At 51.1% G+C, this 22637-nt stretch overlaps 1 protein-coding gene across 1 annotated transcript in view; it reads right to left on the reverse strand.

The window, feature by feature from the left end:
• The window catches only part of FA2H (fatty acid 2-hydroxylase), a 67683-nt gene that overhangs the window by 16661 nt on the left and 28385 nt on the right, over nt 1-22637 (reverse strand). Inside the window, exon 2 of the mRNA XM_003735325.6 lies at nt 10306-10398. Coding sequence (XP_003735373.1) covers nt 10306-10398 — 93 coding nt within the window. The remainder of the gene's footprint in view (nt 1-10305; nt 10399-22637) is intronic.

Below are 22637 nucleotides of genomic sequence, written 5' to 3' on the forward strand. Positions count from 1 at the left end.
TATGCAGGCTTGATTTCACCTTTACACGGCATTTGACTGTGTTCTAATGCACAGGCTATGAGAGTACATTAACACATGCAAATACTTAAGAAATAATTTAAATATATACTAAAGACGTAATGGAGAGTGTGTGCAGCAATTTTCACTCAGGGACACAAGGTCAGAAAAGTTTGCAGGTTTCAGCTCCAGACACTGGGAAGCCCTTGAAGATTTCTGACAAGCCCATACTAGGTTAATCTGGACGGAATCCAGCAAAGAACAATGAGCCTGGAGTCAGGCGAGCACCATTAAAGCCTGGCTGTGCCTTTTACCAGCTATGAGATCCTAGACACGCATCTTCACTTCTCGGGGACCCTCAGTGCCCTCATCTGTGATGCCGGTGGACCCCAACCCACCACCCACAATCGGAGTCAGGGTGTTATGGTGGATGCTCAGACGATCTTCAGCAGGGGGAGTCAGGCAGCCACTGCAGGAGGGAAGTGGGGAACCACAGGCAGGGAGAGCAGGGGAGATGAGCAAGGGCTGCACGTGGAAGAGCTTGCAAGCCTGGACGAAACAGCCATCAGTGATTCCAGAAACCTGCCTTCCCCTGGCCCTGGCTGCCATCTCATCCTTGCACAGGCCTCCCCACCAAAGGCTTCTGCAGCTCCAGCGGGTCTTCCAGGAACTCTCATGTGCCCCTAGCTCGTTTGGAGGTAAAGCTAGTCTTGCCATGACAACCTGGGAGCAGGAGTGTGGGGGTCCCGGAAGCAAGCAGGCAAGGCCACTGGGTTTCTCTCTGTGTCTGTGGCCAAGGTGAAAGGCTCAAAGAAGGCTGTGGCTTCTGCCATGTGAATTTGGTAGGTCTCAGGTACTGGCTGCCTTCCTGTGGCAGGGATGGGGGGTGGGGGGTGTGGTCACTTCCTGCTTCTCAGGCTGGAAGACGACCCAGGTCAGCCTGAAGCCTTTCCGGGCTGGCACTAACTAAATCAAGCAGTCATCCAAACCACCTAGTCACCGCTCCCTTCCTGACCCGTCTCCTTGACCGCAGCCCTTGAGTCTAGCAGCAAGTGAGGTCATCAGATGTGTGCTGTCTCATTCCCTCCAGTCCTCTGCCCCAGGTCTCGACACACACACACACACACACACACACACACCCTGTTCCACCACCACGGCTACCACCACCACCGGGAAAAAGAACTGGAGGAACCAGCTAGCGGTCTGTGTTTACCACCTTATCTTGCCGCAGCCTGAAGAGCCGCACCTTAGAAGAAGCTGGGCCAGGGTCACGGCAAGAGCGTGAGGCTCTGTCCCAGCTGTGGTAGTACTCAGAGCTGATCCCATGGAGCTCTAGTTATGTGCCAAGCCTGGTTCTAAACACCTGACACAGGTTCAGTCACTTGATCCTCACATACCCCTAACTAGGTGGGTATTCTAACTATTGTCATTTTGCAGATGGGGAAACTGAGGCTGAGTAATCTGCTCAGGGATGCCTAGTTATGTCTCCTCGGTGAGTTGGCCCCTTTACCACTAGCAAAGAGCCATCTTGGTCCCTGGAGATACTCCTTGTCCTGAAGTCCACTTGGACAGTAATAGAATCACCTTGGTTTCCTGAAGCTTGGTGTGCGCAGGATCCATGTTTTCCCATACTTTTGAGATGGAGTCTTGCTCTTGTCGCCCAGGCTGGAGTACAGTGTTGCGATCTCGGCTGACTGCAACCTCTGTCTCTCGGGTGTAAGCGGTTCTCCTGCCTCAGTCTCTCAAGTGGCAGGGACTACAGGCGCCTACCACCAACATGCCCTGCTAATATTTTGTATTCTTAGTAGAGATGAGGTTTCACTGTGTTAGCCCGGATGGTCTCGATCTCCTGACCTCATGATCCATCCACCTCAGCCGCCCAAAGTGCTGGTATTATAGGCGTGAGCCACCGCACCCAGCGACTTTTACTTTCAACGGGTGTTATGTCCTTACATTTAAGGTGCATCTCTTGCAGACAGAATCTAGCTGGGTCTTCCTTTGTAATCTAGTCAGACAATCTCTGCCTTTTAATTGAAGCACCGAATCTATTTACATTTAATGTTGGAGTAGGTCTACTCTAGTTTTATTCTCCTTTTCTTTTTGAGACAGGGCTTGCTCTGTCTCCCAGGCTGGAGTGCAGCGGCACCATCTTGGCTCACTGCAGCCTTGACCTCTGGAGATCAAACAATCCTCCTGCCTCAGCCTTCTGAGTAGCTGGGACTATAAGCAGGTGCCACCACACCTGGCTGCTATTTTCGATTTGTCTCCTCTGCTCTTTCTTTGTCCTATTTGTATGAAATATTTGACACTGTTCCCCACTGTCTCCTCTGTTGGGTTTTTAGCTCTGCTTTTTGGTATTTTCCTTGGAGTTGCTGCTCTAAAGGTGATACATACATCTGTAACTTACCACCGTCTCTCTCAGAGGAATCTCCTGGTCTTTTCTTTTTCTTCCCCCCCTTTTTTGTTTGTTGAGACAGGGACTTGCTCTGTTGCTCAGTGAGAGTGCAGTGGCGTGACTGTGATGACTGTGGCTCACTGCAGCCCCAACCTCTTAAGCTCAAGAGATGCTCCCACCTCAGCTTCCAGAGTAGCTGGGACTATAGGCTCATGCCACCATGCCCAGCTACTTTTTTTTTTTTTTTTTTAAGAGATGAAGTATTTCTTAAAAATTCCTGCTTCTCAGGCTGGAAGATGACCCAGGTCAGCCTGGAGCCATCCCACCTGGCACTAACTAAATCAAGCAATAACCCAAACTCCACTCCAGGTGATCTTGCCTCGGCCTCTCAAATAGCTGGGATTACAGGCGTGAACCCCTGTGTTCATTTGAAAATGGCATAGCATTCAAAGGTTGAATTCAACTGAAACACAAGAAGAGAGTTTGAGACCAGCCTGTTGCCCAGGCTGGTCTTGAACTCCTGGGCTCAAGTGATCCTCCTGCCTCAGCCTCCCAAAGCACTGGGCTTATGAGCATGAGCCACTGCGCCTGACCAGCCCCCCTGGTTTTTCTGTCTCACTTTTGGATGCTGTACATGATAGACATCGCTATCCTCTGATTCACTTGCGCACTTCACAGAGACTGAGCTACTTGAACGTGAACTTTTCCAGCTATAGCACAGGGTTGCAGCCAGGTAGGCCCCTCCCTCAGCTTAGCAGAGGTTTCGGCAGATTTTAATCTATTGATCCATTTTGTCTTTATTTTGTGAAGGAAGTAGAAAATGGCATAGGATTCTTTTTCTTTTTTCTTTTTTTTTTGAGATTGAGTCTCACTTTGTCGCCCAGGCTGGAGTGCAGTGGTGCAATCTCAGCTCACTGCAACTTCTGCTTCCCTGGTTGATGTTGTTCTCCTGCCACAGCCTCCTGAGTAGCTGAGACTACAGGCATGCACCACCATGCCTGGCTAATTTTTTTTTTTTGTATTTTTAGTAGAGATGAGATTTCACCATGTTGGCCAGGCTGGTCTCAAACTCCTGGTCTCAGGTGATCTCACCTCGGCCTCCCAAAGTGCTGGGATTACAGGTGTGAGCCACTGTACCCAGCCAAAAATGGCATAGGATTCATACGTTGAATTCAGTTGAGCCACAAGAATAAACGTCTAGGGAAGTTACAAGCAGAAACTTCCGCTTAGCTCTCACACCTGGTTGTGCAGGAAACTGAACAAAAGGACGTTGCTGTTGTGGAAACTGGAGCTAGACTGTGGAAGAAGTGTTTCCAGGTGCAGTGGGAACAGAGCCCCTGCATAGGGGTCTGCCGTGTCATGTCATTTGATTGACCTGATTTCAGCCACTCCCTGGGTAGACCCACAAGCACTGCCACTTGTACACATGGTGGACTTGTGCCCGAGAGTCAGTCCCAAGCTGCCGCTGGCCTGCCTGGCGCCATGGAGGGCCTCACACCCGAGCTCTTGCCTAGCCTGTGCTGCCTCTCCACAAGGAAGCCCTCCTGGATGCCCAGGGAAGGCCACTTCACTCTGGGGCTGAAGGACCACCCTGGAGAATCCCACAGAGGCCTCGCTCTCTCTCCTGTGAACACCCCCTTGAGTCATCGAAGGCCAACACCTATAGTTCTATGGCTGGGGCCTCAGTCCTGCTATTCCAGGGAAAACCCCGTGAGCCTTCCAGATGAGCACAGAAATTCAGGCCTGCCAACCCCTGACCTAGTTTACAGATGAGGATACTGAGGCCCGAGAGGTCAAGTGACTCTCGAGATAGGATTGGTTGGGCCTGAAGTGGGAACCTCACTCCCCCTCCTCCCAGCTTGTAGCAGCCTCCACACAGTTTCCCAAGAGCTGGGACTGGCACCCTGTGCACTTGCCCTTGATTTAGGTGGTGCATGCACTGACAGGGTGCCCTTTCTTAATTGTCTCTGGTCCTGAGTATGGAAGGAGAAAGGTTCAGCTGGCGATTCCAACATGACAGCTGGCGTCACCTGGTTTTGAGAAGGGAGGTCAGCAGAAGATGACAGCTTGGGATCCAATGAGAGGGGAAGTGACGCAAGACATGTTTTGATTCTTGCTCTACCTGACCTTAGCTCATTGCCATGGGGGTGGGCAGCACGGCTGACATGGAGCAGCTACCCCGCCCCCCAACCTGTCCCCACTTGACACATTTGCCACCATGAGGAGAAACAGATTCTGGGCACACCATTCCCCAAGAAAGTGTCCTATGCCACCTGGCTCTGTGCTGCCTGGGAGGAGGGGTCCTGGAGAGGAGGAGGAGGAAAGCAGAGAAGGCCCCTTCCTCCCCGGGCACCATGCCCTTCCACCACCCTCTTCTAGCTGACCAAAGACTCCTCTCCCACTCCTACACTGATGGCTCTCTTCCTCCCGGCTTGATCCTGGTCCTGGCCCCATCTACCCTTTACTTCCCAAGGCTTGGGGGACAGAGGGAAGGCATGGGCACAGATATGTGGCCACTGTATGTGGCTGGGGCTGGGGAGAAGGGGAGATCAGGCCACTGAGGATGCCTCCAGTTCCCCCATCTGGGGGATCCCACAGTTCCCCCTATAGTAACAAGTCCCCTTTTACAGCAGTGGAACCCGAGGCTAGAGAGGCACCTCCAGCACTCTGGGCTGCCCAGAGAAAGCTGGCCTGCGTGGGTGAGAGCACGGTTATGCCTGAAACTGCTCTGGAATGAGCGGCTCATTGGGGTGGGGGATTTTTTGGTGATTCAAAGATCTGACCAAGGGGCCAGAGCCCAGGGCCCAGGGCCCAGGAAGCAGATGCAAGGCAGACTGGATTTGGCCGAAGCACCTTGTGCTGACTCTGTGGGGTCCATGCTCCCTCCCCCAGCCTGCTCTGTCCCTGCCTTAGAGAGAAGGGGAGGGCCTCTCCCAGGCTATGCCAGGAATGTGGCTCGCAGCAGCAGGGGCAGGGTGAAAGGGCAGCCGGCTGCCCAGAGGGTGGGTGGAAGGGTGTGGTGCCTGGGTAGGAGGGGGCCTTCCCTGCTTTCCTCCTCCTCCTCCCCAGGACCCCACACTCCTGTGCAGCACAGAGCCAGGTGTCATGGGACACTTTCTTGGGGAATGGTGGGCCCAGAATCTGCTTTTCCCCAGAGTGACAAATGTGGTGAGGGTAGGGGGAGAGGGTGGGGTAGCTGCTTGGTGTCAGCCACGAGCTAAGGCAATTGTTTAAAGAAATGTCCCCCCAAACCCAGGTCACATGGCTCCAGGGCAGCTTTCTGAGCAGAGAGGCCGAGGATGTGCTCTCAGGCAGTTGGGCCGAGGGCGTGGAGTGGGCTGAGGAGCCCCGATAGAATCGGGGCCTGTTGTCTGCACCCTGGTCACCGGCCAGCTGGGCTTAGGCCTCACATCCCCTATCCTTCCCTTCGTGAGCCTTAATTCTGCAAGGTGGGGCCGATGATGACCTCCTTTGACAGATGAGAAGGCAGGGTCAGATGTTCGGCCCCGCACTGCGGCACGGTCTGGACTGAGTGCCCCGTTCACAGCGCAGGCTCAGCCAGGAGGCCTCCTGGCAGCCAGATCAGACCCCCACAGCTGTGACTTCCCAGCATAGAGGCTGTGAGGAAGCTCGATGGCGTCAGTGGGAACAGTGAGGTGGGGCTCCTGGTGGCTTTGCCGCACTGGCTGCAAAGTCTTGCACAGTCTAACTGGGATGAGCTTAAGTCCACAGAGGCGGCTCTGGATCACTTGCCTCCTCCCCCTGAGGCCTATGACCCTCCTGTCACCCAGGGGATGTGAGGTCAGGGAGGTGGCCTCAGACTCATCCCACTAGGATTTAGGCAGCTGAGAGTGGATAGGGAGCAAAGATGCCAGAGACACAGGGAGAGAGGAAAGACAGCTTGAGCATTGGCAGAACGCAGGCATGACCTCCGCCCTCAGGGCTGAAGGCCAGCAAAAGGGGCCTGCCCAGGGGCCCCGCCCCAAAGCCAGGTAGGGCGATCTTTCCCTGCAGCATGCTTTCTGATATCCCTTAGTACACCCTACCAGATCCTGCAGATAATACCACTAACCATAAGACGCAGGGCTGCGATCCCGGCACCTCGGGAGGCCAAGGTGGAAGGATCACTGAGGCCGGGAGTTTGAGACCAGCCTGGGCAACAGAGCAGGACCCTATCTCTACAAAAAATTTTAAGAAAATTAGCCAGGCATGGTGGTATGCACCTGTAGTCCCAGCTACTTAGGAAGCTGAGGTGGGAGGATGGCTTGAGCCTGGAAAGTTGAAGCTGCAGTGAGCTATAATCTTGCCACCATACTCCAACCCGGGTGACAGAGTGAGACCTTGTCTCTAAAAAATTAAAAAGATGGAGGGAATGGCCTTCTCCATCACTGGAACGCTGTGTGGCATCTCTTGCCTCCTAGCCTTCCCTGCCCACTCTTCTCCCAGGGTGTCCTCTAAGACCTGTGGAAGCAGAGGGCAGTGCCCAATCCACCTGCCTGCTTTGCTGATCCAGATGCTATTTTCCTGCGTCCTCAGTGGCTATCTGGAGGTCCTAAATGATAAACACTATGGCCAACATCAACAGCTTGCCAGGCCCTGAGGACCCTGGTGTCAGGGTGGTATGTGTTATGTTGGGCAGGGGGTGGGACAAGGAGTTTGGGGAGCTGACTGCTGACAGGCCTGTTGGATGGGTCTATCTGTCTCTCGAGGGAAGAGGGTGATCACACCCATTGACTGGCCCCAGGGAGTTGGAAGGGAGCCGGTTATGCCAGCAACGGCTTAGCTGGAGGAAGGATGGGGAAGAGGATGTGGCTGGCTTGCAAGACACTAATGGTATCTGCTCAGCCTCCTCCCTCCCTCCACCAACCCCTCTCCTAGTCATGGGCCTCAGGGTCTTATTCATGGTCAGCTGTCAGGGTGGAAGGGTTCTAGGACCCCTGGAGGGCAGAGGGCTGCATCTGGGCTGCAGGTGTGCCCAGAAGTGACTTTGGGCGGGAGATTTAAGCTCTTCCACATCAGTTAAATCAGGATAATTATAATCCTTATCCCTGTTGTCAGCAGGATTAAACCAGATAACAGATAATACATTTAAAGGAGCTGGCACACGGTGAGGGCTTAGTACAAGAGGTATGAATTCAGGGCTAACTCCGCTGCTGAGTATCTGGGCAGGGAACTTCTGCAACCCCCTCAAATCACACCCGATCTCTCCACTCCCCCAGAGGGAGGCTGGTCCCCAGCGAGGGAAGGGTGGAGAGGGCTCCCAAGGGAGGGCTCTGAAAAGGACATGGTGAAGTGGCAAAAGAGGCTGCGGGACCGAGGCGACAGGTATGTCCAGGAGCTGAGGGTGGTGGGCAGCTCTGGCCACGTCACTTGGTTGTGTTCCAGAAACAGGGAGGGATGTGGAAGGTGAGAACCCACAGCCTGGTTTGTCGTCCCATAAGGAAGCCTGGGTCCTGCCTGGCTGGGCCACGGAAGGGATGATTTAGAAACTGTTCTGGTAAAATTCCATCCAGAGCCTGAGAGTCAGACCATCCCTCACGTCTGAGCAGGGCGGGGCACCAGGGTTTGCGTCTCAGCCGTTCTCGCTGTCTTTCCAGATCCTTCTACCTCTGCCCCAGCTCTCCCGGCCCAGCACGGTGTCCCCTCACTCTTCCTAGCATGGCCCACTCTGTGTCCCCAGCTTCTAGAGCTGAGAAACGGGGCCCTGGGAGCACAGGACTCCAGTCTCAGCAGCACCCACAGCACTGAGCTTAGACGCAAAGCCAGAAGGGTTAACTCCAAGCCCTCAGGCCCCGGGGGCAGGTGTGCAAACCCACCCAGGCCTGGGACCCTCGGCTGAGACAGAGCTGCCACCTTTGTAGCCTCTCTCCCAGCTCCTCCATGAACTAAACCAAAAGACCCACCCCAGCTCCCTGCCTGGGTTGGCAGCAGATGGAGGGCTCAGGCTGGAGTGCTGGCACCCCAGCATCTCTGTTCCCGCTAACGGAGTGGAATCGCCCATGAAGTCAACGAGACAGGGGCCGCTCCCTTTTTTGGAAAGTCAAAAGTGAAAAGAAAAAAAAAGCAAAAAAGCACCCTCCACCCTCCAGGAAGCCCCGCTCGCTGTGCTGATTTTCTGGGGTGCTAAGGGCAGTTCCTATGCACACCCAGGTAGGTGGGAGCTCCGTCCAGAGTGGCCTCCGCATCCTCCTGCAGCCCAGTCCACGCCCTTCCGTGGCGGCACAAGGACACAGAAGGAAGGGGAGGAAGAAAGTGTGTGGAGAGAGAATGAAAGAGAGGCGGGGAGGTGAGTCAAGCTGCCTGGATGGCTGGCCCAGAGCCAAGCAGGGAGCAGGCCGTGGGGGAGGAGGGGCCCCTCTTCCCCTTGGGTGCGGTCTTGGTGGCAGCACAGGTTACAGTGGCCCAGCCCGGGTTAATCCTCCCCTTCCCTCCTGCAGTGACTGCCCGGGGAGGGGGGAGGAGGGGGGGTCAGCCACTCCACCCTGATGGCTGCCACATTTGTTCAGTCCTGGCCAGCTCTTTGCAGAATTCAAGCCCTAAGCCACGCTCTCGGATGCTGCCCCAAGGGCCTCTCTCTGCAGCTTCTTCTGATACCACCCTTTGGCCACTCGCGCCTGAGCTGGGACATGCTGTAGCTCACCCTCTGGTCCTCTCATCATTTCCCAAACCCTCTCTGTTCCTCTCCGAATTCCCCGTTTCAGGCTCAAGTCCCGACCCTGCCAGTGCTGAGGGCCCAAGCTAGGGGTTGGGGCTTGGAAACCACGTCCCGGCCTGCCAGGTGGCCTTTCCTCGGGCTGGCCTCCGTCTTCCTCTGCCTTTTGCTCCTCTTGGGAAAGGACACGGCACAGAATAACTTTTCTCCACCTCTGGATGGATCCCCAAGGCGTCTGTGTGGTGGGCGGATGAGGCAGTCATGATCTCATGTGACAGGTGGCATCTCTGTGTTCCTGGGGTCAGGGCCAAGGGGGCCCAGCAGACGGTCAGCTTTGTGGGATCCCCGCCCCCACTCTGCTTGCCTGTGTTCCTTGGGCACGAGCCCTATCCCGCCTCCTGAGGTAATAACTGTTTATGGCTGTGGTGGGGAGAGGTTACTGTCCCTTCCACCAGGCTGTGGGCTCCTGCAAGGAGGGGCCTGTCCCATTTGTTTCTGTGCCTTTGAGGTCCGGCCTAGGCAAAGGGCATGCAGGGTAGGGGTTTATGGACATGCATATTTGTGTCTGTTCCTAAGCCGGAATAAAACGGCACCATGGCCGGTTCCCTCCAGGTCACCCCAGGCAACGCTGCTTCTTCCCTGCTACTGAGTAACACTCCTTTTCTGCCGTGACCGCCTAGCTCCTCCTGGGCTCACCTCACGGTCTATGGGGTCTGCTCAGCCACAGCAAGGTGCTGGCCTATGGAAGCCAAAAGAGATTTATTCTAAGACTGCAGGTACCTCTGGCTCCTCCCGAACCCGGAGGATGGCTTCAGTGCTGTCTCCTGCCTGCACTCATCAGGCTCCTGTGCACTGCACTGGCCAGTGACCCTTCCAGATGATCGCAGGTGCTAGGGGCAGGTCTACCTTGCACCCTGGTCCAAGTGGGCATGTCTGGGCCTGCCAACCCCATCATGGCCCCTTCTCAGCTTCAGGGGTCCTGGTGGGAGAGTTCTTCTTCTCCAGGGGTCTCTGGGATCTGGCACCATGCTGAGACCTTGTCTGCTATTTTTCTGAACTTTCCGCCAATGAGGCACCCTCATGCCCCTGCCTGAGTTTGCTACCCCAGGTCCTGCCTGTGCATTGTGTATACCTGCCTCCCCTTCCCTTTCTCTTCTGGGCACACATCATGCCCACCCCCACCTTTGGCTCCACACACCCTCTCCCTCTCCTTCCCCTCCCCAGCCCCAGTTATCACCCAACTCTGTCCTATGCCAAGTACCTTGTCAGAATCCACAACTTTGAACCGTGCTTCCATAGCAGGATCTGTCTTCTGAGTTTCCTCAAAGGCTACAGCCTCATTCTCCATAGAGCCCTAGAAAGAGAAGATACAAGAGGATTATATACAGCGGGTGGGGGTAGAGGACAGAGCCCCAAGTTCCCCCGGGAAGAGGTAGCCAGGAGTGGTGAGAGCTCCCTGGGTGGGGCAGGATGGTGGAGATCAAGGACACTGGGTACTTCTGAAAACAGAGAGACCCTGATGTGGGCCTTGTTATTCTCTGTATTTTACGTCTCCCTTAAAAATTAATTTCTGGCTGGGTGTGGTGGTTCATGTCTGTAATCCCAGCACTTTGGGAGCCTGAGGCGGGTGGATTACCTGAGGTCAGGAGTTTGAGACCAGCCTGGCTAACATGGTGAAACCCCATCTCTACTAAAAATACAAGGTGCCCTGGGCACTACCAGGCATGGTGGCACACACCTGTAATCCCAGCTACTCAGGAGGCTGAGGCAGGAGAATCGCTTGAACCTGGGAGGCAGAGGTTGCAATGAGCTGAGATTGCACCATTGCACTCCAGCCTGGGTGACAGAGTGAGACTCCATTTCGAATAATAATAATAATAATTATTATTTTCTGCATAAACAAAAGAGGCAGAAAGATCTAGGAGAGGAAGTGAGCCAGTGGAGAGCTGCAGGGAAGGGAGCGTGCTTAGTGGGAACCCCCCAGAAAATGAGTCCCTGCCAGTCCTCCTTCAGGTCCCTGGCAGGGACCTGGCAAAGGGAGTCCCAGGGTAGTGCCCAGGGCACCTGATGGGGCTCAAGGGTCCACACTGGTGAGTCATAGGCTGTGGCTTCTAGGGCCACATACCCACAAGAAAGAAAGGCAGCAGGGGGAGAGGGGGGCTGTCCTTGCAGCAATGCCCGGTGCCAGTCAGTCAGCAGCCACACAGGGGGTGGGATTGGCAGAGCAGTGCCCAAGTGGACTCAAGGTTAAATCGAACATGCAAAGAGGTAAGGTCAGAGAGAAATGGGATGTGCTAGGAAAAACACACAGCCCCAGCCAGCTCTGACGTCATGCAGGGTGAGGCCAGAGCGAGCAGGCTGGCACGTAAGTGAAACCCATGTCACCCCATAGGAGGGCGGAGAGAGTGCTTGCCGGCTCTGTGTCCTTGTGACTGAAGGAAACCATGGTGCTGGTGACCATGGACAGGAGCTGGGAGGCTGGGCATTGGCAAGTTGCCAAGAGGCTACGGTCATGACTTGTACATTTCATTTCCAAATGGACCCAAGAGAACCTGATGGTGACAGTGACTGTTTTGGCATTTTTTGGGAAAACCCACATGCAACCCAAGTAAAAGTCGGCTTTTGTGGTCCTGTCTTGGTTTGTGTCTTAGCATATTTAGTCTGTATCACCAAGCTAATCCCTGACATTTTTTTGTTTATTTTTTGAGACAGGCTCTTGCTCTGTCACTCAGGCTTGAGTGCAGTGGTCCACAGCTACCTCTGTCTCCTGGGCCTAAGCCATCCTCCCACCTGAGCCTCCCAAGTAGCTGGGACTGCAGGTGCACACGACCACGCCCAGCTAGTTTTTGTATTTTTAATTGAGTTGGAGTTTTGCCATATTGCCCAGATTGGTCTTGACCTCAGGTCATCCACCCACCTTTGCCTCCCAAAGTGCTGGGTGAGCCACCATGCTGGGCCAACATCTGATTTAAAAAATATATGTGTGTGTGTATGTGTGTGTGTGCATGTGTATAAATATCTCATGCTCTCTTGAGGACAAAGAAAAGTGGATTTTACAGCACATCAAAGGAAATACCCCAAATAGCCAATATAAATGTCCTTCCGATTCCCATGACAGCAGCTCAACAATCCTTCCAATTCCGTCTAACATCAAAATACCCCAGGGTGTGCCCTCCCCACACCACCACCCTGCCCCAGCGAGCCACTGACTTCCTTCTTCCTGGTGGCTTTCTCCAGGTCACTCAAGTGCTTCCTTAAGTAGGGCAGCTGACTCCTCTGTACCCACAATCCCACTCACTGCAACCCCATCTGCCTCTCCTAGCAAAACTCAAGGCTCATCTTAGCAGGGAAGGGCTTACCATGCCTAGTACTATTAATGTTTTTGTTTATGCCACACTTTTCAGATGTCTGAGGGTGGTAGACACAGATCTGTTTTGGGTACATCCACCTAAACCACCACTGGAAGCAGAAGAGAGGGTGTCTGACTCATCTTCTATCGCTCTGAATGCAAAGCCCTCATGTATCCAACTCCCGCTAGCAGTCCTTGGAAAAGCCCCTTCATGTTCAGCCAGCTGCCTCCAGCCTTCCATGCGTCACTCCCGCTCCTTCTAGGGTTACATGGGCCTCTTCTCTTTCACCTGATGGGCCTGTAAATATTTGACAACAGCCCCTACTCCCAGTCCCTGCCGTTTGTTTTCCCTAGGACTCTCTTAGGACACAATGGAGTCTCAAAGCACGCTGTTCCTCGAGACTCCATGCCAGGAACATGCTGTTCCTGGGCATGTTCCTCGCCCAGGCAAGGTGTGATGGGACCAACATAGAACCCTGCAGGGTTTGTGTCTCTGTCTTCCAGAACATTCTGTTCCTAATCATGGCAACTGAGCAGCCATCAGTCCTTTTGGCAACCACACTACGTAGCTCATTCACGCAGCCTATGGCCACTGGATGCTTTTTTTTTTTTGAGACAGTATCACTCTATCACTCAGGCTGGAGTGCAGTGGCATGATCTTGGTTCACTGCAGCCTTGACCTCCTAGGCTCATGAACCTCCCACCTCAGCCTCCTGAGTAGCTGGTACTAGAGTCACCATGTGTCACCATGTCAGGCTAATTTTTGTATTTTTTTCTTTTTTTTTGAGACAGGGTTTTGCTGTGTTGCCCAGGCTGGTCTTGAACTCCTGAGCTCAAATGATCTGCCCGCCTCAGCCTCCCAAAGTGGTGGGATTACAGGTGTGAGCCACCACGCCCGGACTGGATGCTTTCTTTATGGACTGCTGCTGTTGGCAGGCAAGGTCTCGAAGGTGATCTGGGCCTGTTCCCTGGAGTGCCCCAGAAGACGTGTAATGGAGACTGGGATGCTGGATGGGAGAGCAGGAGGCAGTGGAAAACCAGGAAAGCCTGGGAAATGAGATTAGGAAGGGGAATTTCCAGGGGTCTGCAGGAGCTGCTGTCCTGGTGCAGTATCATTGTGACCCAATCCTTCCCTCCCAAGGTTCTCACCCATATCCACTGTTCACATCCACTCATTCACTGACACACACATCTGAGCATCCACAATGCAGCAGAAGCAGCAGCTCCCAAGACTCCCCAGCGTCCCCCTCTCTCTAACATTGGCCTTGCTCCTTGTCCCCAGAAGAGTGTTTCCAGCTTCCCACACATTGACCAAAGGCCCTCCTGTCACCTCGGCCACATCCTTCCTGAAAGCCAGTATGGGGTTGGCCTCTGCACACCAGCTTATCTTTGCCTTCCGTATGTTTACAGTTTTTTCCCTAGATTTCTAAGCTCCTCTCGTGTAATGCACTTGGATTAACCTTATTTCTTCTTTCTAGCCAGAAGGAATGACTCATTATTTTCTAAGCATGCCTTACATTTTCCTTCTTAAATGTCACCTTGTCCAGAACGAGGACAAAAGTTGGCATTTCATGAGTGTTTATTATTTGCTCAGCCCTCTAACCTTCCTAACAACCGCATGAAGTAGGGTCACTGATTATTCCCATTCGACAGATAAAGGGACCAGCCCATGGGGCAGTCCCACAGCTAGTGAGAGGTTGAGCCAGCAGTGCCACCCCAGAATATTCTCTTTACCACCATAATCTTCTTTTTTTTTTTTGAGACAGAGTCTTGCTCTGTCATCCAGGCTGGAGTGCAGCAGTGCGATCTCAGCTCACTGCAACCTCCACCTCCTGGGTTCAAGCAATTCTCCTGCCTCGGCCTCCTGAGTAGCTGGGACTACAGGCGCGCACCACCACACCAGGCTAATTTTTGTATTTTTTGTAGAGATTAGGTTTTGCTATGTTGCTCAGGCTGGTTTTGAACTCCTGTACTCAAGCAATTCACCTGCCCTGGCCTCCCAAAATGCTGAGATTACAGGCTGCATCTGGTCTATTTTCCAACTTTTAAAAAGTCATATTTTCCATCTTTGATTTTTACTTGGTTGGTATTTATAATTTTTTGCCTCCTGTTGTTTATGAATGTTGGGATAATCATCTCTTTTTGTCCAGTGGTGTGATAGGTTCCAACAGGCAGGGACCTTGTTGTGGATTTCTCTTTTGGTTTCTCCCTGTGCCTAGCATGGGTCTTACAAATGCTGGATGCTCCACCTGCATTTCTCCAGCGGGTCACATTTCAATGCTGGGTCTCTGCAAGCAGCGGTGGTCTCCTGAGACTCCTGTGGTGTGATGGCCTGGCTGTGGGGGGCGAAGCCCTGAGGCTCTGCATGGCTCACACTCCTTGGAGGTGTGAAACAAATGGAGTGGGTGTGTCTGCCTCCCCCCGCCCCCCCACTGCCACGTGGTGGGGAAATACGGCTCCCTGCCTGAGGGGGTGGGCCAGGACACAAAACAGGCGTCTCGCACTCTGGGCTAGATAGGGCAGTGCCCAAATAAAAGGACAAAACTTCCAACAATCTAGACCACAAATTCTCAGTGCCCTTTGGCCGAGTACACAGGACAGGCATGAGCAGAACGAAAAGTATGTAAGACTGATACAAAATTGCCAGCATTTTATTTTGCCAAATAAAAATATTTCAAGGCCAGGCACCGCAGCTGACACCTGCAATCCCAGCACTTTGGGCGGCTGAGGTGGGAAGATTGCTTAAGGCCAGGAGTTTGAGACCCTGCCTGAGCAACAAAGCAAGACTCTGTCTCCATCAAAAAAAAAAAAAAAAAAAAAGCCAGATGTGGTGGCAGCTACGCAGGAGGCTGAAGGAGGGTCATTTGAGCCCAGGAAGTTGAGGCTGCAGTGAGCTATGATTGTGCCACTGCACTCCAGCCTGGGCAACACAGTGAGACCCTGTCTCAATTTTTTTTTTTTTTAATTTACTATCAGCAACATTTCATAAACAAGAGGAAATTTTAAAAATATTGAATATATAGGAAATACATGTTTTCAGAATAAAAGGCAGTTCTTTCCAAGGAAGGCAGTCGGCAACTTCATAATGACATTACAAAAAAAGGTTCTGTTTTATTATTTTTAATTTTTTTTCTTTACATAGAGATGGGATCTCACTATGTTGCCCAGTCTGGTCTTGAACTCCTGGGCTCAAGTGATCTTCCTGCCTCTGCCTTCCAAAGTGCTATGATTGAAAAGAAAGATCCAAGATGGCCGACCACTAACAGCTCAGGACTGTAGCTCCCAGTGAAAGCCCAGAGAACGAGACGACGCCACACTTTTAGAAAAATTTTCGTCACTCACCGATCAGCCGATTCCCAGTGGAGGAGCCCCACGGGTCGCCAGCGCGACTCTTGTGGCCGCCGCAGCGGTTTTGCCGTCTAGGCGCAGCAGCTCTTCATGCAGAGCCAACGGGACTGCTTCCCCTACTGACCGGAGTTTGGAGCTCTGGGAAGTCAGAGCCGCTTGTTGCGGACTCAAGAGGGAAGCCAGACCAGAGATTCCCGGGCAGAAGAGCACCATCAGTCTTACCGCTGCTATTTAGGCCGCCACAGTGGGTTGCTCGGATCCCAGCACTGGGAATCAATAAGTCGGACGTCGACTCAGAAAAATAATTAGAAAGGAGGTTCATCTACAATGAAGGGAAAAAAACAGCCTAAGAAGGCCGAGTATACTCAAAATCAGAACCCATCAGCAACGAAACAAGCCCTGATGGAAAAGGACTCATCAGCAACCGAACAAGCCCTGATGGAAAAGGACTCATCAGCAACAGAACAAGCCCTGATGGAAAAGGACTCATCAGCAACCGAACAAGCCCTGATGGAAAAGGACTCATCAGTAACGGAACAGGCCCTGATGGAAAAGGACTGTGTTCCATTATTTGAAGTAGGCTTTAAAAGGTGGATGATAAGAAACTTCTGGGAGTTAAAGGAACTTGTTCTAACCCAATGTAAAGAAACTAAGAACTTGGAAAAAAGGTTCGATGAAATGTTGAAAAGAATAGACAATATAGAGAGGAATACAAATGAACTTATGGAGTTGAAAAATACAACACGAGAACTTAGTGAAATTTGTACAAGCTTAAACAGCCGAATGGATCAAGCAGAAGAAAGGGTATCAGAGGTCGAAGATCAACTTAATGAAACAAATCAACAAGACAAGAATAGAGAAAAAAGGATAAAAAGGAATGAGCAAAGTCTCCAAGAAATATGGGACTATGTGAAAAGACCTAATATACGCTTGATTGGTGTACCTGAATGTGACGGAGAGAATGAATTCAAGCTGGAAAATACTCTCCAGGACATTATCCAGGAAAATTTTCCTAATTTAGCAAAGCAGGACACTATTCAACCCCAGGCAATACACAGAACACCACAAAGATATTCCTCAAGAAGACCAACCCCAAGGCACATAATCGTTAGATTCACCAAGATCGAAACGAAGGAGAAAATATTAAGGGCAGCCAGAGAGAAAGATCAAGTTACCCATAAAGGTAAGCCTGTTAGGCTTACAGCAGATCTCTCAACGGAAACCCTACAAGCTAGAAGAGAGTGGGGGCCAATATTCAATATACTTAATCAACAGAACTTTCATCCCAGAATATCATATCCTGCCAATTTAAGCTTTACATTTCAAGGAAAAATAAAATCTTTCAGGAACAAGCAAGTACTCAGAGATTTTATTACCACCAGGCCTGCTCTACAAGAACTTCTAAAAGAAGCATTATACGCAGAAAGGAACAACCAGTATGACCCTTTCTAAAAATACACCAAAAAGTAAAGAGCATTAACATAAAGAAGAATTTTTATAAACGAAAGGACAAAATAGCCAGTTAATATCAAATGGCAGCAACCCTAAATTTAAATTGACCAAATCTCCCAATTAAAAGATACAGACAAAATCTAACGGTATATCCAAAGATATACATAGACTCAAAATAAAGGGTTGGAAAAAAAAATGTACCAACCAAATGGAGAGCAAAAATAAATAAATAAAAAGCAGGAGTTGCAATTTTCACATTTGACAAAATAGATTTCAAAGCTACAAGGATACAAGGGTAAAAGGATTAATGTAATAATAAGAGATCTTAACACCCAGATACATAAGACCCATAATGAGATTTAGATTCAATGAGACAGAAAATTGATAACGATATCCAGGACTGGAACTAAGATCCAGAACAAATAAACTCAATAGAGCTCTCCATTTTAAACATACAAAATATATATTATCCACAAAATCTAACGATATATCTAAAGATATACAAAGACTCAAAACAAGGGGATGGAAAAAAAACTCACCAACCAAATGAAGAGCAAAAATAAATAAATAAAAAGCAGGAGTTGCAATTCTCACATTTAATAAAATAGATTTCAAAGCTACAAGGATGCAAGGGTAAAAGGATTAATGCAACAATAAGAGATCTTAACACCCAGATACATAAGACACATAAAGAGATTTAGAGTCAACGAGACAACAAATTGATAACGATATCCAGGACTTGAACTCAGAGCCAGAACAAATGAACACAATAGAGGTCTCCATTTTAAACACATAAAATATGCATTAACCACTTTAAACACTCAAAATATTGATCGGCCATCATTGAAACCCATTTTAGGAATGAAGTAATATTCCTTTTCCCCTCTTTTTCTTTTTTTTCCCTTCTTTAAAAAAATAAAATTAAAAAAAAAAAAAAACAAAGTGCTATGATTATAGGTGTGAGCCACCATGTCTGGCCTCTATTTTAAAGTATTTATTGGCCAAGCCTGGTGGCTTATGCCTGTAATCCCAGCACTTTGGGAGGCTGAGGTGGGCGAATCATGAGGTTAGGAGTTCAAGACCAGCCTGACCAATATGCTGAAACCCCATCTCTACCAAAAATACAAAAATTAGCCGGGCGTGGTGGCATAAGCCTGTAGTCCCAGCTACTTGGGAGGCTGAGGCAGAAGAATCACTTGAGGCTGGGAGTCGGAGATTGCAGTGAGCTGAGATCACGCCACTGCACTCCAGCCTGGCAACAGAGCGAGACTCCGTCTCAAAATAAATTTTGTTTGTATTAATGCAGAACAATCACAACATCATTCTGTTTTTACAAGGATTAATTGTACATAATCATTCTTTTGGCTCAGGGTGGTTGATGTGGGGCTATGTTATCTATCTGTAACAGGAAGTAAATCAAATGTTCACTATGTCCTGGTTCTAAAGTTCTACTTCAAAAATCACAAAAATCTAGTTTCTTAGAGAGATGCTGGCTAAAAACAGAAACAGCATTTTGAAAGCTTTTTCATTCAACTGGAAGTATCCTGAGTGACGTGAGGAAAGTGGAGGAGTCCCTGCTCCATAGCGTCTGTCCTGCTCCTGAGAGCCCAAGGGAAGGGGACGGGTCATGCATGGAGTGGCTCCATCCCCAGCACAGAGGGGCCAGGGATTCTTTCCCCAGAATTCCTCTGAATCATGGACCAGTGCCAGCCAAGGGCTGGAAGAGGGGCTACCCTCTCTAGGGAGGCTGAGGAAATGAGGGGCAAAGGGGAAAGGAGTAGTCATGGCCTCTTCCTATTCTCCTTCCCGATTCTGCTCTAGGGTCCTGGGGCCACCCAAGGGGGTAATGTCAGGACTGAAACACTCTTGGCAAATAAACCTCAGACTGACCAAATGAGCAAGGTGCTTTCTGGGTGGCTTCATCGGGGCCACACCCCTCCCTGGCAGAAGCCCAGGTTCTTATCACAAGACGGGAAACACCTCCAACATGGGAGGGGACTCCAAGGAAAAGCAGAGCAGGTGTCCCGAGGTGTCAGTAGTGGGAATGCTCCTAGGAACAGGGACACGTCATCCAGTGCCTTGTTCATTGATTCATTTTCTCAAGCATAGTTGTGAGATTCCAGGTGTAGAAACTCTATCTCCACACATCCAAGACAAAGACCCTCCCGAAGAAGATCTCCCTTTCCCACCTGTGGGACACCAGGACTCCAGGAACTGAGTCCCGCCACGAGCGGCCACACACGCTGACCTGGGCCACCTTTTTCAGACTCCCGCCCAGTGTTGATTTTATAGTTGAGCCAGCTCACCCTTAAATTCCACAGGCAAACACCATCCATGAATCAGAAGTGTGTAAAGGTCATTCCTAGGAACTAGGGTACAACCCCAGCTTTAAAAGGTTTTTAGAAAAGGTTTCTTGGAAACTTCCACATTCATGATTTAAAAGGCTCTCCTGGTCCCAGAAGCAAGCCAAAGGGTGGTTTTTAAACACGTTAAAAACCAAAAAGTGCCCCAGATGACGATATGTGTGGCTTCTTTTTTCTAGTATTTGGAAATTATTCTAGATAATGTCTTTTTTTTTCTTTCTTCTTTTTTTTTTTGAGACAGGATCTCACTCTGTCACCCAGGCTGGAGTGCAGTGGCTTGATCTCGGCTCACGGCAGCCTCAACCTCCCAGGCTCAAGCAATTCTCACACCTCAGCCTCCCAAAAAGCTGGGATTATGGTATTCACTGCCATGCCCAGCTCATTTTAAAATTTTCTGAAGAGATGGGGTCTTGCTCTGTTGCTCCAGTTGCTCTTAAACTCCCATATTCAAGCGATCCTCCCAACTCAGCCTCCCTAATAGCTGGGACTATTGGTGTGCACCACCATGTCCAGCGAATTTTTTATTTTTGTAGAGATGGGACCTTGCTCTTTTCCAGGCTGGTCTCACACTCCTGAGCTCAAGCAATCTACTCACCTCAGCCTCCCAAAGTTCTGGGATTACTGGTCTGAGCCACCGTGCCTGGCTGGTGATGCCTCTGAATTGAGTAGGTTTCAGCATTTGCTAAGGGAAGAATTTTGTAGTTACACTAACAATGGCTTTCATAGGAGTGACTGGCACAAGTGTGGATGAGTGTGGCTTGATGGGGGTGTTGAACACATCTTTGTCAGGTGACAGCTTTCTCGTACCCTTAGGGGGACGAGAATGTCCTAGGGCAACAGCCTGGTGCTGAGGACGGAAACCTTCATCGAGGTCCCTCCTGGCCTCTCTGCCTTGGGAAGGCAGGTAGGAGAGATAGCTAGACACTCATGTGTTCAGGCCCAGGGCTGTTGAGTGGCGAGGGGGCATCTGGCTCTCCTGATGCCGCATTTACCTGTTGACTGTCTCCTGAGCTAGCCCGTAAGCTCCTCTTGTTAGAGACCCCACTCAGTCCTGCTCACTGTTTACTCCCCAGTCCCCAGCACAGGCTTGGCCCGCTGGTACCTGCTGAGTGATCCATTAGTGAGCAGGTGGGTGGCCTGGTAGATTCTGAGAGCCCAGGCCTGGAGAGGCCACCAATGTGTGGGGAGGGCAGGCAGGAAGAGAGCCTTCCACAGCCCACGTCTACTTGGAGAGAGAAGGTCGGGCGCAAGCAACAGCCGTGGTACTTTGCCAAGGATATGAGGTTGGCAGGCATTGTGTATTCCCAGCCGAGAGCCACTGGATGTGCTGGGCAATGGAGGGCAGGGGGGGCACTTCAACCTCCTTAGATGCTTCCAGCCACAGTTCAAGCCCACACAAGAGAGAAGCCTTTGAGACAGCAGTCCCAACCCTCACAGCTCCCAGCACCATGCCAATTCCTGGCTCATAACCAAGCATTATTTTCTCTCTGGTCAGCCCAAGCCACAAGGACAGTATCGATGTCACTGTCACTGGATTTTATTTTATTTTTCTTTGAGACAGAGTCTTGCTCTGTAGCCCCAGCTGGAATGCAGTGGCTCCATCTCGTCTCACTGCAGCCTCCACCTCCTTGGTTCAAGCGATTCTCCTGCCTCAGCCTCCTGAGTGGTGGGACTACAGGCATGCACTAACATTCCCGGCTAATTTTTTGTATTTTTAGTAGAGATGGGGTTTTGCCATGTTGTCCAGGCTGGTCTTGAACTCCTGAGCTTAGGTGATCTGCCTACCTTGGCCTCCTTGGGATTACAGGCATGAGCCACAGTGCCTGACTTGTCACTGCATCTTTACATCAGGGAGGCCGCAGGGAAGGAAGCGGACTGCAGTGAAATGGAGGGGCCGTACGTGTTCTAAGAGGGCAGCCCTGACTCAGGACCACGTCAGAGGGGGATGGGGACCAAGCGGTGTCAGACCTTCTGATTTCTACTCTCCTCTCCTCTTTTCTTGTCTTGAACTCCTAACCTCATGATCCACCTTTCCTCGACATCCCAAAGTGCTGGATTACAGGGGTGAGCCACCACGCCCAGCCATAATTTAGCTTCCTAAGGGGCTGGGATTACAGGCATCAGCCACTGTGCCTGGCCCTAATTTCCATGAAAAGGTGGAAAAACACATTTTTTATGTAAAATCTCTAGATTTTAAAATTTGACTTGCATTTAAAACAAATGATGTAGGCCAGACCCACAGGTATGAATATAAACATGGCCCCTGGTCTGCCCAGTTTTAAACTCCTGGGCAAGCTGTAGGCCTCCTGCTCCACGGGATGCCCCGTCCACAGAGAAGGATGAGCAGGATAGACGATGAGAAGGACAGACGAGAGCAGGGACTTTGTTCTCCCTGACTATTGCCAGAACAGGGAATTCCAGGGGGGAGCCTGGGCTGCACCCACATGGCTCAGGCTGCAGAGCTGGTGGTGCCAAGGCCCAGGTGGGGTTGGAGGCAGGCACATGCCAGAGGGACCTGAGCCCCAAGCAAGATCCAATGAAGGAAAATAAAAAACAGAATTGTCAGAGAGAGATCCAAGATGGCTGATCACTAACAGCTCGGGATTGTAGCTCCCAGTGAAAGCTCAGAGAACGAGAGGACGCCACACTTTCAGACGAATTTTCATCGCTCACGGACCAGCAGATTTCTAGTGGAGGAGCCCCACGGGTCGCCAGCGTGACTCTTGTGGCCGGCGCAGCGGTTTTGCCGGTGCCTTGGCGCGGCAGCTCTTCATGCAGAGTAAACGGGACTGGTTCCCTTACTGACCGGTGTTTGGAGCTCTGGGAAGGCAGAGCCGCTTGTTGCGGACTCAAGAAGGAAGCCAGACCAGAGATTCCCGGGCAGAAGAGCACCATCAGTCTTATCGCTGCTATTGTGGCCGGCGCAGTGGGTTGCTTGAATCCCAGCACTGGGAATCAATAAATTGGACGTCGACTCAGAAACCTAATTAGAAAGGCGGTAATTGTAAAGACGACAGATGGATAAATTTATAATAAAGGGAAAAAACCAGCCTAAGAAGGCCGAGCATACCCAAAATCAGA

The sequence above is a fragment of the Callithrix jacchus genome, chromosome 20, assembly GCF_049354715.1.
Source record: "Callithrix jacchus isolate 240 chromosome 20, calJac240_pri, whole genome shotgun sequence".
In the NCBI taxonomy this organism is placed as follows: Eukaryota; Metazoa; Chordata; class Mammalia; order Primates; family Cebidae; genus Callithrix; species Callithrix jacchus.